Source organism: Synchiropus splendidus, chromosome 13 (genome assembly GCF_027744825.2).
Source record: "Synchiropus splendidus isolate RoL2022-P1 chromosome 13, RoL_Sspl_1.0, whole genome shotgun sequence".
Taxonomy (NCBI): domain Eukaryota; kingdom Metazoa; phylum Chordata; class Actinopteri; order Syngnathiformes; family Callionymidae; genus Synchiropus; species Synchiropus splendidus.
The window spans coordinates 662,876-678,091 of NC_071346.1; the positions used below are offsets into that span (position 1 = coordinate 662,876).

Below are 15,216 nucleotides of genomic sequence, written 5' to 3' on the forward strand. Positions count from 1 at the left end.
GCGAGTTCATCCTTCGGTTCCAGGCTCCAATTGATGCTTCCTAACAGGCCATCAGGCCGAGTGGTGGGCTGTGGTGATGTGTGGAGTGAGACGCTGCTCGTGTTTGATGCTCATCTCTGTGTTCTGCCCGTCTGCCATTTGTCATCAAAATGGCTCCCGGCAGGTTCATCCCATGCTTTCCATACATTTATTCATGTAGATGATCTTCCTGGCAGTTTAGGAAATGATGACTTAATGAGCAACAACAAGCTATTCATTTTACAAATCATTAAAGGGCCAGAGCAGCAGTTTCCTGGGGCCCATTTGAGCGTGATGTTTACCTTGGATTGTCTTTATGAAAATAGCCAGCTTAATATGATTCTTCCATGAACTATGGACGGTTATTAGGGTCGAGCGCCTCATGTTCCATGAAACGTGGAGTCATTCAGTGAACTAGCACCTAGTTCGCCCATGTGTGGGGTCACTTCTGCGGATGGTGAAGTGGACAGTCATCACCTGACGGACTCAAGTGTGTATCAGTCATGATGTGCTGCTCCCTGGAGGGTGCCGTGGACGGGAGACGGGTCAGCAGCGGCCGAGCTCCTGCTGCTCTCTCCTGGTGTCTCCTCCTCCCGACACACTGGTGCGTCTGGTGACGCCGGAGCGAACGTCCCTGATGACACCTCGCCTTCTTCTGCCCATCAGAGGAACAATGTGAGGGAGATTTGCTGCTGTAATCTGCACTTAGGAAAAGAAAGGTTACAAATCACATCAGGTCTCTCTCCAAGTGGAGGGCCCTCGTCTGATTATACCGTCGCGCTTTGATTTCATTAGACATGCCATTGATGAGGGGAACAAAGGGCTCATTTTTCATTCATGGCGTCCAAATCACAAGCCTTGTCTTTGCTGATGCCCTCCCTCCCGGACGAGGCGAGGGATGGAGAGGGGCTGCTAAGGAGGAGCTGTTGGATGTGAGGGCCCCGGTTCACACACATCAGCGTGTCCCACTATTAATGGGCCCAGTCGCTCTTCATCAGTCCTGCGGCGCCCAGAGCTGCGCCAGGACGAGCTGCAGGCTCATTCGCCCTCCGCTGCCGGCGGCCATTTATCTCCGGCGGTTATTATCACTCTGCCACCAATAACCACGGCCTTATTGACCACTTCTCATTCGGGAGCGTCTTCGTGTGGGCATTCAAACAGCTGTCATTAGACAGTAAGCCGTGGATCATGCTCCTCTCCTCCCGTCACAGGAACCTAGTGTCTCCTTCCTCTGCTAGTGAGAGAGAGTTGCTGTGGGTTGAGGCATGCTGTGGCGGCGGTGCCGTCACAGGTGCCTCCAGTCGCCGCTGTCCACACAGTTGGACACCTTGCTTGGGTTTCTGGGCGGCATGTCTTCAGTGCCCCCTGCTGGGGCCCAGTGGCTGAGCAACTGCTACAAGGCTGCAAGCTGATGCTGTGAGTACGGAGGAGCAAGTCACATCTGGGAGATATTCGCCGGTGAATCCCGAGCCGTGGTCCATCACAGAGCTGCTGTTTGTCCCGTCTCCACTTGTTTTGCTCTTTATTTTGTGCAGTTGAATGGTGAATGAACGCCGGAGCTTCAACTGCTGCAGTGCATGGTGGGTGGTGTAGGCAGCAGTGGATAGTGATAGGCATGATGAACACGGCGGCCCCACCTTAACAACCTTCATGAACATTTGGAAGTTCAATTCAAGAGTTCTCACTTCAGACTGATCGAAATAGCGGATGGTGTTTTCAACTCCACCTCTGTCCTTTTAATGTTAATTGGTGCCACAATCATGTTGAAAATGTCACATTTGCTTTGGTAATGTTGCGAGCTGATTCAGGCAGGACGCCAGAGGAGCGGGTGATGGTGGTGGTGTTGGATGACAGGGCCCGGCCCACATTAGCATGAATGCTTCATTATCTCATACTTGTACGTAATGGCAACAGCTCCACGGAGGGGGTCAGGCTTCGTCACGGCTCATCGGCCCGGAGAGAGAGAGAGAGAGAGAGAGAGAGAGAGGGTCCCCGCGCCTCCCTCGCCTCCACTTAACACCGGCCCTCTGCAGCCCGCCAGCACTCTCCTGCCTCCTCTCGTCTCTGCTCCACCCAAGTGCCCCGGCTCTCACTTCGCACGACCAGGTCAGGTGACCCCGCTGTCCGGGTCAGCTGACCGCCCTCATGCTCAGTGCCGTTGAAGGAATCCCTCTTGAACTCAGTTCATGTGGATCAAACTGAAGGGACGTCAGCCACACACGTCAGTTGTGCTCGGCAGCTAGCATCACCACGCGTGGGAGGGTCACATGTTGCGCGCTCCCCTTCCCTGCGCTGCCTCTGACCTTGCTCCAGTGGACGGTCAGAACTTGCTGAAGCGCTCGCCTGAGCTGGCCCCGGGGTCACCGGGGGTCGCCGGCGAGGGCGGGCGGGGCCAGAACGGCTGCTGCTGCTGCTCTCTTGCTGGCAGGAGCTGATGATGTCTGCAGTGTAATTACATTATCCTGCAGGTTATGCAGCGCTGGTCTCGGGGGACTGGAGCTTCCATGTTTAATTCATCCATCATTAGCATCCCATTTGACAATTACACCTGATTGTTGCATGGGAAATGCTGTGTGCTACTTTTCGGAGCAGCGACGGGTCGCGCTGCGACTGGGGCCGAGTGTCCGGCCGACTGGGCTTCTGGAGCCACTGCTGCTCTGACTCGGTCTGATCACTTCCTGCGTTCTTCACGTTTCTGGTTTGTTCTTCTGAACACCCCCCCCTCCCTCCCCCCCTCTCTCCCCCCGCCTCTGATTTCAGCGTGTTAATTTAGTCTGCTCCTCTCAGCGTGCGGCCCCGGCTCTCTCTCGCCCTCCCTCGCTCCCTCGCTGCGATCCTGCTCCCTCCCCTCTGGGAGCTGAAGATTAATATTCCTGGGCCCAACACGATAATTACTGATACTAATTAGACGTGATTATGTGAGTTTGATACACTTATTACTCCAGATAATGAGCAGGACATATTAGCCTAACAAGCCCCGGCGACGCTCCGTGGACTCGCTCGCTCTCGCCGCCGCCGCCGCCTCCCGTGCCTCCTGATCATTGGACCAAAGGTGGCGCTGACTTGAACCTGATGTTCTCATCACAGCCTCGCTCTGTCATGTCAGATGCAGCGGCAGGTTGAAGTGCGCTGCTGGAACCCTGTTTCCAGCGTCAGGACGCGTGTGCCTCGGCTCTCCGCCATGTCATGGATTTGAATGTAATTGACACTGGAAAGACGTCAATGTGTGATGTTTAGCGATGCAGCCGTGTCAGGTGTTGGTCCGATACCGGGCTGCAGTACTCGTAGCTTGGCCACCAGTACCACGTGACCCATACCAGTCCATCCCCGAGGGATGTGGTTCAGGTAAAGATGTATGTGCAACAAAGTCAACTCAAAGTGACTTCAGTGTAGAGCTGTTCATCCCTCGTGACTTGAGTGGATCATTTGATGTTCAAACAGCAGGACAGAACAACCACAGTGATGTGAAACAGAAAAGGCATGTCACTAAAATCAAAGGACGTGAAACACATTTGGATTCACTGACTCAAGCAAGATCCAACACCGCATGCTTCGTGTCATTTCCGGAGAATTCAGCGGCAAAACCTCATGCTTCCACTTGTGTTGCGACAGTGAAATAGTGATCAGTCATTTATTGAGACTAAAACTGCTGCAATACAAACCAAGCTAGCACACGTCACTCAACAAACATGTGAATTCACAGAAGGTTTAAAGCTTCAATAAGTCATAAAAAGATCAGTCACACCAGAAAAACTGCAGAAATCCAAACGTGCCAGTCCAACAGAGACACAGTAGCCACGATGAACGTGGAGCTCATCTCTGGCTTGGATTGGCCTGCTGTTGCAGATGAGGAAGGATGAAGGTCTGAAGTTTCAAGCCTGGATCATCACTCGCTCCCGTCCTCGGTCCTGAGGAGGTTTTCAGCCCGAGATGAGGAAGCTCTCCAACCGTCCTGTGACTCGTGGTGACCTTGTTTGTTCGCCTGGGCTCTGCCATCATCCGTGTTTGGTGTGGATGGAGCACGGCGGCGTGTGGTGGAGGGGTGGAGGGCGGGAGCTCACACCCAGCAGCCTGCTGCGTGAGCGAGCGAGGGAGGGAGGAGGTGGAGGTGGCCGTCAGAGGGACGAGGCCAGATGATGAGCGTTCAGAGTGTATATATTCAGGGCTCTTGAGAGGCAGCGGAGGCTTCAAATGGCGGCCGCGGCTCCCGTCCTGCCCTCGCCGCACCTGCCCTGCTCACCGTGTCTCTCTGGTTCCCCAGGTGCGGCCCACTCCGGCAGCAGCAGCAGCAGGGAGGGCCTGATGCACCAGCGCTCCTGCTCCGTGTCCAGCGCTGACCAGTGGAATGAAGCCGTCAACAGCAGCAGCAGCGCCGCCGCCGCCGCCGCCGCCCGTAAGAACCCCCTCCTTCACTGTTTGCGGCTGATGAAGCTGCCATTTGGGTGATTAGCTGAGGGAGTGCGTGATGGCCGTGACCTTTGGCGAGGCTGGCGCTCCGGCGCTCCGGCAGCCTGAAGGTTAACTTCCTGTCATCAGCGCGTGTCGCCATGGCGATGAGTCAAGTGCAGTAATATGCGCCCCCTTCACGTCTTTACTCTCCATTTTTCTCCGACACCCCCGCCCACCCCTCTGTTTTCCTCTCTCCCACCAAAGAGGAAAATGAATGTTTTTCGGGGGGAGCCATTCATCACCAGTTATTTCCCTCTTTTTGTGGTTGGCAGTAAAAAAGCACTTAAATGCACATCAAGAGAATAACAGTCATTTCCATGCATGTTTGCACTCTGCTAGTTCTCATTAGTGCGGCGGCGGCGCCTCCCCCCTCCCCGCGCTCTCCCAGGGGCCCCGGCAGTTTAAAGAGCGCACTTTACGAGCGCCGCTGGAGTCCAACGCCGCGGCCCTCGCCGTTCCGCAGACAAGCCTGTCTCTCATTTGGAGCTGCCAAACCATCAATTCTGCCTGGACGCAGGCGCTTCCATCACCCCGCCACCCCCCGCCCCCGACTCCCATCAGCGGCCCGCCCAAAGCAGAATCACTCCGATTCTCAGGGTCCGCAGATAAATGAGCGTGCGCTGCGCTCCCTGCTGGATGGTGTGGTGTCGGGTGAGAGGAAGCCTCCTGTCAGTACGGCACCAGATCAGGCTCCTCTCACTGTCCCGCGCAGTCTGACCGAGGAGGCCGCACCCAACTGGCCTGATGCTGCCTGAGGGAAAGTCAACGCTCCGCTCTGGACTTCCACAGGCTCCAGGACCTCCACAGGCTCCTGGACCTCCTCAGGCTCCTGGACCTTCACAGGCTCCAGGAACTCCTGGACCTCCTCAGGCTCCAGGACCTCCACAGGCTCCTGGACCTCCTCAGGCTCCTGGACCTTCACTGGCTCCAGGACCTTCACAGGCTCCTGGACCTCCTCAGCCTCCTGGACCTTCACAGGCTCCAGGACCTCCTCAGGCTCCTGGACCCCCTCAGGCTCCTGGACCTCCACAAGCTCCTGGACTGCGGAGCCCTCTGGTCTCCAGCGCTGAACTCTGTCTCTCTGGAGTTGATGGTGCTGTTGGAGCAGAAGGGAGGAAATGACCGATCAGATTCTCTCCCCTCACTCAGGAACAAAGCCCAACTTGTCCCAACTTCAGAGGTCCAGTTGGACCAGCCAGAGTTTCATGCTGACTTCTGGCTGGTGACAAATCCCTCCAACTTTTATTGTCTTTAAAATGCAGCGAGGCGTCGTCGTCAGAAAACCTGCTCTTGATTGAACCGCGCCGTCGTATCTGTCAGGCTAATGCGCCTCCAATAATCAATAGAGGGAGTTTGGCGGTGAAGGTGCTGGTGTCGTGCCGTTGGATCCGGAGCCGTCGCTCCATTATCCTTGGTGAAGGTTGCAGGTGATTCAGGGATGCGCGGGCGGCAGATTGATGGCCGTCGGCTGAATGAAGGCGTCCTGGCCGCGTTAGCATTTCCATATTATTTAAAGAATGTCCTCATTTGTGCGGCTGTTGTTGGAGGCAGCAGACGAGCTCTGTGGAATATTGAGCGCAGCTTTTTGATTAAACCCCTCTGCGGCTTCAGTGGTGTCAAAGGCGGCTTCTTCAGAGCCCCGCGCGTCACCTTCACCCCCGGCTGCCAGTCCCAGTGACCGCAGCTGTTTCAGGAAACGCCACTGTTGACCAGGCGCCCTGGAGACCGCTGCACCCTCGGCTCCTCTGGAGGAGCCTCAGCGCTTCGGTCCACTGTTGACCAGGCGCCCCGGAGACCGCTGCACCCTCGGCTCCTCTGGAGGAGCCTCAGCGCTTCGGTCCACTGTTGACCAGGCGCCCCGGAGACCGCTGCACCCTCGGCTCCTCTGGAGGAGCCTCAGCGCTTCGGTCCACTGTTGACCAGGCGCCCCGGAGACCGCTGCACCCTCGGCTCCTCTGGAGGAGCCTCAGCGCTTCGGTCCACTGTTGACCAGGCGCCCCGGAGACCGCTGCACCCTCGGCTCCTCTGGAGGAGCCTCAGCGCTTCGGTCAACTGTTGACCAGGCGCCCTGGAGACCGCTGCACCCTCGGCTCCTCTGGAGGAGCCTCAGCGCTTCGGTCAACTGTTGACCAGGCGCCCTGGAGACCGCTGCACCCTCGGCTCCTCTGGAGGAGCCTCAGCGCTTCGGTCAACTGTTGACCAGGCGCCCTGGAGACCGCTGCACCCTCGGCTCCTCTGGAGGAGCCTCAGCGCTTCGGTCCACTGTTGACCAGGCGCCCTGGAGACCGCTGCACCCTCGGCTCCTCTGGAGGAGCCTCAGCGCTTCGGTCCACTGTTGACCAGGCGCCCTGGAGACCGCTGCACCCTCGGCTCCTCTGGAGGAGCCTCAGCGCTTCGGTCCACTGTTGACCAGGCGCCCTGGAGACCGCTGCACCCTCGGCTCCTCTGGAGGAGCCTCAGCGCTTCGGTCCACTGTTGACCAGGCGCCCTGGAGACCGCTGCACCCTCGGCTCCTCTGGAGGAGTCTGAGCGCTTCGGTCCACTGTTGACCAGGCGCCCTGGAGACCGCTGCACCCTCGGCTCCTCTGGAGGAGCCTCAGCGCTTCGGTCCACTGTTGACCAGGCGCCCTGGAGACCGCTGCACCCTCGGCTCCTCTGGAGGAGCCTGAGCGCTTCGGTCCACTGTTGACCAGGCGCCCTGGAGACCGCTGCACCCTCGGCTCCTCTGGAGGAGCCTCAGCGCTTCGGTCCACTGTTGACCAGGCGCCCTGGAGACCGCTGCACCCTCGGCTCCTCTGGAGGAGCCTCAGCGCTTCGGTCCACTGTTGACCAGGCGCCCTGGAGACCGCTGCACCCTCGGCTCCTCTGGAGGAGCCTCAGCGCTTCGGTCAACTGTTGACCAGGCGCCCTGGAGACCGCTGCACCCTCGGCTCCTCTGGAGGAGTCTGAGCGCTTCGGTCCACTGTTGACCAGGCGCCCTGGAGACCGCTGCACCCTCGGCTCCTCTGGAGGAGCCTCAGCGCTTCAGGCCGCTCTGCTGAGTCAGCGCCTCACCAGGGACCTGCCTCTGATGCCGGACCTCAGACCTGCCACCGACGTGTCGCCTGCCTTCGTCCCTCCTCTCTCTCCGCACCTCATTGTACATTAAATAAAAGGCAGTGGAATTCGTTGGAGGCCATTACCACTATGTCATTGCAATTTATGGCAATTAGTGCGACACAAATGACTAATTAATGAATAATTATGATAATTAGCTGCGACTGGGGCAATTTTGTTATTCTGCATCTCTGATTTACTCCTGGTGTTGTGCCAGCGAGCTGCTGCGCTCAGACCTGCGCCTGCTTCGCTCTTTACAGCGCCGCCGCGTCTCTGCCGCGTCGTTCCTCACATGTCGGCACCATGTCACCATGTCACCACCATGTCACCATGTCGGCGTCGTGCCACCATGTCACCATGTCACCATGTCGGCACCATGTCACCATGTCACCATGTCGGCGCCGTGTCACCATGTCGGCGCTGTGCCGCCATGTCACCATGTCGGCACCATGTCGCCGCTGTGCCACCATGTCACCATGTCACCATGTCGGCACCATGTCACCATGTCGGCACCATGTCACCATGTCGGCGCACTGCCGCCATGTCACCCTGTTGGCGCCGTGTCACCATGTCGACGCCGTGTCACCATGTCGGCGCCGTGTCACCATGTTGCCGTCGAGCCACCATGTTGGCGCCATGTCACCATGTCGGCGCCGTGTCACCATGTCGGCGTCGTGCCACCATGTTGGCGCCGTGTCACCATGTCAGCTCCGTGCCACCCCTGTGCCGCCTCTGCCGCCCCGCCTCCCGCTCCGGCCCCTGATGCGAAGGAGCGTTTGATTTCAGCGGAGGGTCGTAATGAAGTTTGACATTTAGTTTGCGAGCGCGGCAGAGCGCGATCAGGCCTTGATTAGCTGGCTGTAATTGAGGATAATGAGGGGGAGGCGGTGATTGTTTCTCATTTTTGCCATTAATTGCAGGCAGCGCTGCCGTGTCAAGGGCCCGGTGGAATCACAGGCTCCTGCTCAGCCAGAGCCTCTTGAATAGCAATGCCTTGCCTCCCACTGGCACACCTACACTCTGAGTGGAGAGCAGGAGCCTCCTCTCTGACTCCCCCTGGCTCTGGCAGCTCTGACTCCCCCTGACTCTGGCCGCTCTGACTCCCCCTGACTCTCTCTGACAGCTCTGACTCGCCCTGGCTCTGGCAGCTCTGACTCCCCCTGACTCTCTCTGGCAGCTCTGACTTGCCCTGACTCTGGCAGCTCTGACTCCCCCTGACTCTGGCAGCTCTGACTCCCCCTGGCAGCTCTGACTCCCCCTGACTCTGGCCGCTCTGACTCCCCCTGACTCTCTCTGACAGCTCTGACTCGCCCTGGCTCTGGCCGCTCTGACTCCCCCTGACTCTCTCTGACAGCTCTGACTCGCCCTGGCTCTGGCAGCACATTTGAAGCATGAGTGGCGTTGTGGGGGTCAAGGCGGGTGTAATCACAGGTTAGCCTGAGAGCTGTTCTTCTGCCCAGGCCATCTGGGCTGAGAGGCGAAGACACGGTGTGTGTGTCATTACCCAGCTGGTTCTTGATGCTCCTCTCTCACACACCCAGACACTCGGCTAATCATGAGGCGCTCAACTCACCTCAGTCTGCTTTACTGATGAAGCATTATCTCCAGGTCTCGAAGGATGCAGGGAGCCAGGGATGTTGTTGCTCCGAGCTTTTGTCCCGTAGACGTCTCTGCACGGCGACGCCGCATGTGAATGGTGTTTATCACAGAGTGTAAAGGGTCTGAGGCAGAAGTGGGTCACCGGCCTTTGTCTCTCGCCTCACGGCTCAGACGCACACTGTACGGCAACAGGCCGCAGGTGGCGCTGAAGCAAGTTGAGCAGAGAGACGATGAATCTGCAGACGACGACGTGGCTCAGGTCCGTGCCTAGATGGTGGAGGAGGTTTCACACCCATCGGCCTTAACTGAGAACACCTGAATCTTCTGCTGGCAACTTGAACCCGTGAAGCCCGGGGGCCAAACTATGTGCTCATGAGATGATGCCTTCATGAAGTAGGCTTTTCCTTGATCTGGGTCACTTGTTGTCACCAGGGTGGTGGGTTCCACTGCTGCTCCAAATGAGAGCTGCTGCAGTGAAGCAAAGACGTGGCTCGCTGGAAAGACTGTTGACAGGGCTCTCAGTTGGGAGCTCTGGAGCTTTGTTTTGCTGCACTTGTACCTGTTACTGCTCACTGACTTGAACACGCCCCAGAGAGGTGTCAGGTGCCGGCTCCAGTGGAACCGGGGTCATTTTCCACAACATTAAGGGCAGAAATTGATAATGAGAGGTGTTGATGACACGGTTGGGGCCCCCGGGGGCCACGGCCCTCCCCTCTAACCTCAAGCGACATTAAACAAATGCTGGCTGTCATGTCGGAGGCAGGTTGCCATACGGAGCTGTGCCGGCAGGACAGACGCTGGGATGCAGCGAGGGAGAGGGGCGGGGGGCTGCGTGGAGGACCCCAGTGCCCCCAGCTGTCTGAGCCAGCTAATGACTCGTCTCAGGGGGGCTGTTGTAGGAGAGCAGGGAAATTGAAACAGACGCTTCGGCGAGGAGCTGCTACATGTGTGGCTGCGTGCTGCCAGTCAGACCCAGCCGCGCCGCCATCTTCATCGATGTGACATTGATGCGCCGGCGTCAGAGCGGGCCCTTCCTCTTTGCTAACGGAGCAGTTCCATCCCAGAGCTAATCCCTCTCTCAGGTGTGAGGCCTCCTCTGGCCGGCAGCACGGCTGATCCCCTGCTGAGCTCCTCCAAGTCAAGCCCGTCCCCCCAAAGGTAATGAGTGAATTAGGCCTAATGTGGGACGGCGCCTAATGGCACGGCGCTGCACATTATAGCGTGTGCAAGTGGCGACGACAACAGGAGTAATCCCGGAGACCCTTGTCCCCCTGCTCGCCGCCCCCAGGGCCGGGACGCCGCGCAGGGAAATGAATGGAGTTTGCTACACTACAATGAGCTTTTGATGGGAGACAATGGAGGAGGCTGCCAGCGCCACACAGGGTGGGAAGGGGAGAGCAATATGGGCCCCCCCCGCTCCCCTCAGGCCCCCTCTCCCAGATTCATAATGGCATCCGGAGGGGGATAGAAGGGAAAGTGATGTCAGATGTCAGGAAATCAGAGGGATGGCAAGCTGACACCCCCCTCCGCCCCCCCACCCTCCCTCCCATCCCTCTGCCCAACGGTAGCACAGGTTAATATCACATTTATAAAATCACTTACAAGAAACAAAGCTGGCTCTTAGCCCCCCGTCATTCTCAGACACTCATATTGAGCGCTTGGCCCGCAGCTACTTTGGCAGGCATTTGTCCAAAGATGCAGCCCCCCTCCGCCCCCGTACCTGTCCCCCCCGTCCGCCGAGGAGCTCGACAACGTGCTCACTTTTACGCTTGAAACACCTCTTTGCGGCCGCAGTGGTCTGAGGATCCTGGTTGAGGCTCTGCTGTTTGAGAACGTAGCTCAGCCCCATGCAGACTTTTGATATTCACTCTTCATGTCTGACTTGAGCTTGAAATTCTCTCCGCAGCTAATGGAACGAATGATCCTGCCAACGCCAGCTTGAGCAGCGCCACCAGTCCCAAACTGGAGCCTCCTCCCTCGCCACATGCCAACCGCAAGAAACACCGGCGGAAAAAGAGCACCGGCATCACCAAGCCGGACGGGCTGTCGGCCAGCAACGAAGGTAGGAGCAGCGGCGCCGGGCGAGGCGGGCGAGGCGGGCGGGCCGGACGGGGCGGGTGGGCCGGGCGGGGCGGGGCGGGCGAGCCGGGTGGGGCGGGCGAGCCGGGCGGGCCGGACGGGGCGGGCGAGCCGGGCGGGGCGGGGCGGGGCGGGCACTCTCCGTCATGTGCGGCTTAAATGCTCGGCCGCCATCAAAGTAGAGTCCCAGTCTCTCTGAAGACCCTGCGACTGCACCCCCCCCGGCCTGAAGTCGCAGCCCTGCTCCGCGGGGGAGTGGCAGTTCACTCTCCACCCAATTAATAAGGATTCTTCGGCCCAATGATGAATGGAGTGTCCTAATTGGATGGTATTGTGGAAACACCGCAGTGCATTTCAGAGGCCATAAAACTGATGTCACCGGAGCAGGACGATCCATCACCAAGATGGATTGGCTGGGTAACAACAACAATGGCATTGACGCCTCCTAAATGGGGCTGAGCATTTATAATCATTATACTTTTTTATCAAGGCCCGAGACAGCCTCTCTCTCAGGCCTGAATGGCTCTGTTGACCTCAGGCGTGAGAGGGACCATCATCACTGGCCCACAGATAGGTGCCTCAGAGCAGGGCCGCGCTGGAGATGGGGCCCGTCATGGGAGCCGCTGGGTTGCTCCTGCCTCACGTCACTGCGACTCTGACCAAAATGCTGGGTGACACAAGTGCGACTTGGTGATGAGGGGAACAGACGAGGGAGCTCGCAACACCTTGGAGCAGAAACTGGGCATCAAAGAAAGGCCCGGTCAGGTGGACTTGTGCGAGCACAGTCAGGCGTCCTCAGGCCTGGGGACTGGACAAGGCCCATGATGCCTAGGGAAGTGTGGTGCTGGTCTTCTGGCTCGGTCGAGCTTGACATCCGTGCTCTCCTGTCCGCCTTCACCTTACCCCGGACATCTGAGTCACTGCTCTCTCAATGATGCAGAGCAGTGTTCTGAGCGTCCCAGGTTGTCGTGGCCACCGTGGGAGGCTGAGGAGCTTGGACTCCTGCTGTCTGTTCCACTGAATGCACCAGCATACAAACCTAAATATTGAATTCACACTCCCGTCCCGGATGGCGGTGTGTCTCCTGTTCAAAGAGCATTAGCATGGGAGGGTGTGTGTGTGGGGGGGGGGTCCTTGAATAAATTACTATCAGTTTATCTCATTTACTGAGCAATCAGAAGTGTGCGACACGGGCTGAAATTGAATCTTAGTATTGGTGAAGCGTCATAAATCAAAACAGCCTGAGCGTTCGGGAGCCGTTTTATCGCCGAGTGTTGGAGCGCGTGACTTCTCACGAGGCTGTCGCCTGGAAATCGTCCGACACATTACGGCGAACGGCGCTTTAAAGACCTGAGCCGCTGAATTCTCCTCAGTCTGGCTATAACCTCCACACGTCTCTGGGAAAACACCCAGTTTTGGCTTTTGCTCTGATGAGATGAGCAGCAACATGCTTCCCTGAGACGAGCCCTTCATTGCTGCGTGCACAGTGTCAGGCGAGGATGCTCTCGCGAGGATCCCTGAGCTCCTTTGGTCGTGTACCCGGGGTTATGAAGCTGGAGTTCCACATGGAGACGGGACCGCCTGCGCCTGTCCTGCTGGTCGCTCTTCAGCCTCAGACCTCCAGGACTGGGACTCATACCCGTGCAGTGAATGAAACTCCAAATGACGGATTCTGTTCTGCTCGTGTGGCGTGTCGTGTGCGGGTTATTGCTTTTGTTTGCCACCAGTCAGACCCCACTTCTCAGCAGACACCACTGGAGATATAGTTGCTCATTGACAGCCAAAGATGTGCGTCTGAGAGTCTGTCCAGGAGTCAGAGTCCTCCAGGTGTGACTCATTCACTTGCTCACTACAAAGTCTCATGAAAGCCGGATGTGACGTCATCACCTGGCGGGAGAAGAGCAGTTCACGCAGGAAACACCCGGAATCTGATCTGAACATCGGACCAACATGGCCGCCTGTGTGTACATTTGTCTCTGATATTTACTGACGCGTTGGCGCCGACTCTTAACGTCGAAGACAAATAAATGCAGCTCCCCTCACGTTCTTTCAGATCTGTATCGGTGGAGGGTCCCGGCGCTGTCACTTCCTGCGACATGCTCACTGGCCACGCCAGCTGCCGTCCCGTGTGCCGTCCCGTGTGCCGTCGGAGCCGTGCGGCGTAATGAACTTCTCATGTGCTTAAAGAGTGATGCAGGGCGCACGGCGAGACGACTGACAGCAGCGTAATGTGTTTCCCAGCAGCCGAGCTCGCGCGGTGTGTCGCTCGCCATAAAGCCAGTGGAAAATCGATGGCCGATAAAGAGTGGTGTTCAGGGGGAGGCCCCTCTGATTAATGCCGACTGTCAGGGAGCATCATTAATGTATTTCTCTTTTAAAGAAAGAGAAGAGTCTCGCTCCTTGTTTGGGGGGGAGAGGGAGGGGTGCCATGTTAAAACTGTAGCGGTATTTATTTTCAGAAAGGTCAAAGAAATCAGGAGGAAACAGGAGTGAACCTCTCCAAAGGCCAGATCCTCGTGAGAGAAAGGACTCACTGGAAAGCACTGGTGGATGGTGGACAGTGGACCTGGAGGCTGAATTCCCAGCCTTCATCTGGTCATTTGTTGCTATGATAGGCACCAGAATCATGGCCTGGGGAATCAAAGGTGACCAGTTCGAGCTCGTGTATCTGAGCTCAGGTGCTCCGTTCCTGTGTCAAACGCACGGCCCGGGGGCCACATCTGGCCCAACAATCATTTATGAGGCCTGGCAGAGGATGGAAGCGCTGGCTCTGACTGAGCTTCTGTAGTAACAACTGGCTCACCTCAGACGCACAATGATATCAGTTGTGTGTCCTGCAGGCAGAGGCCCCAGGTTTGACCAGTGAGTCAGGAACCTGGAGTCGCTTTGATCAGACCCGAGTCTGTCTGGTGTCTGGAGCACGCGGTGACAGAGGTTCCGACTCTAGTTTCCCGTTAACCCGCTCAGTGGAGGAGCTATCGTTCTGGTCTAGACGACAGGAGAACTGGACCGTCTGGCCCCCGGTTGTTAGCATACGCTTGCTATATTCATAAGTGTGTTTGAAAACGATCCGCTGAATGTTCTGTAGATAAACGGCAACTCAGCTGTCTCCCACTGTAGTGTTTGCTGTCCATTAAAAAAGTGTTTATACTGAAAGGCCAATTTCATCTGCATGCTGTTGTCCTGCACCTCAGTACACGACGGGTTAATATCCTCTGGAGTCCAGCTGTGGATTAGGAAATGGAGCTTTAACTGCCTGTGCTAATGGCGGGTGTTTATCTCAATACTTTGTTTTGTCACTCCCCGACTCACTCTCATTTCCGTAAGCTGTCCCCCGAGCCTGCGCTGCGCTAATAGCTTAGCTTTCTTAGTGCCACGCTGGAAGAGGAAGGGAATAACAAGTTTCTCATTTGGGCGCGCGACACACTGCCCACAGAAGCCGCTATAATTGGCCCTGATTCCATTCTGTTGTTCAGTGCAGCGGCTATTAGCAGCGTGTGAGCGGCGGCGCTGCGGCGTGTCTGTTGGGAGGCGCGTGCTCTTCCTCTCCCTGCCCGAGTCCCCGGGGCCGCTGTCGCCGTAATGGCCTGCTCCTGATTGCTCTGATACAGGTTAGGAATATTGGCTTTAATGATGTGTAAAATGAGCAAGCGGCGCCCGTGACATTTACAGATGGCGCCGCCTTGGCCTGTTCTTCCCAACTGCTTGTTAATTCACGGGAACGGCGAGCACTTCTTTAAGTGAGTGGCTGATGCATGCGCTCGCCGCGCCGCGCAGCCATTGCTCAGCTGGTGTCGCACGTCACCGCAGTGTTCACACAAACGGATTAGAGCAAAACAATCCCGAGGCCAAGACCTGCGCGTGGAGGTGTCACAACACCAGCCCCAGCTGGGCTCAGCTCCTCACCCCCAGGTGGCCACCTGCTTCATCTGCAGCTCCTCCCCGTCGACGGCAGTGCCGAACCGCCACGAATTG

General features: G+C 57.4%; 1 protein-coding gene across 5 annotated transcripts in view; it reads left to right on the forward strand.

Annotated features, from left to right (window-relative positions):
* Positions 1-15,216, forward strand: part of agap3 (ArfGAP with GTPase domain, ankyrin repeat and PH domain 3) — an 87,766-nt gene that overhangs the window by 56,072 nt on the left and 16,478 nt on the right. For all 5 annotated transcript variants that reach the window (XM_053882590.1, XM_053882588.1, XM_053882589.1 and 2 more), the window contains exons 12-13: positions 4,280-4,411; positions 11,069-11,224. In XM_053882590.1, the coding sequence (XP_053738565.1) occupies positions 4,280-4,411; positions 11,069-11,224 (288 nt within the window). The remainder of the gene's footprint in view (positions 1-4,279; positions 4,412-11,068; positions 11,225-15,216) is intronic.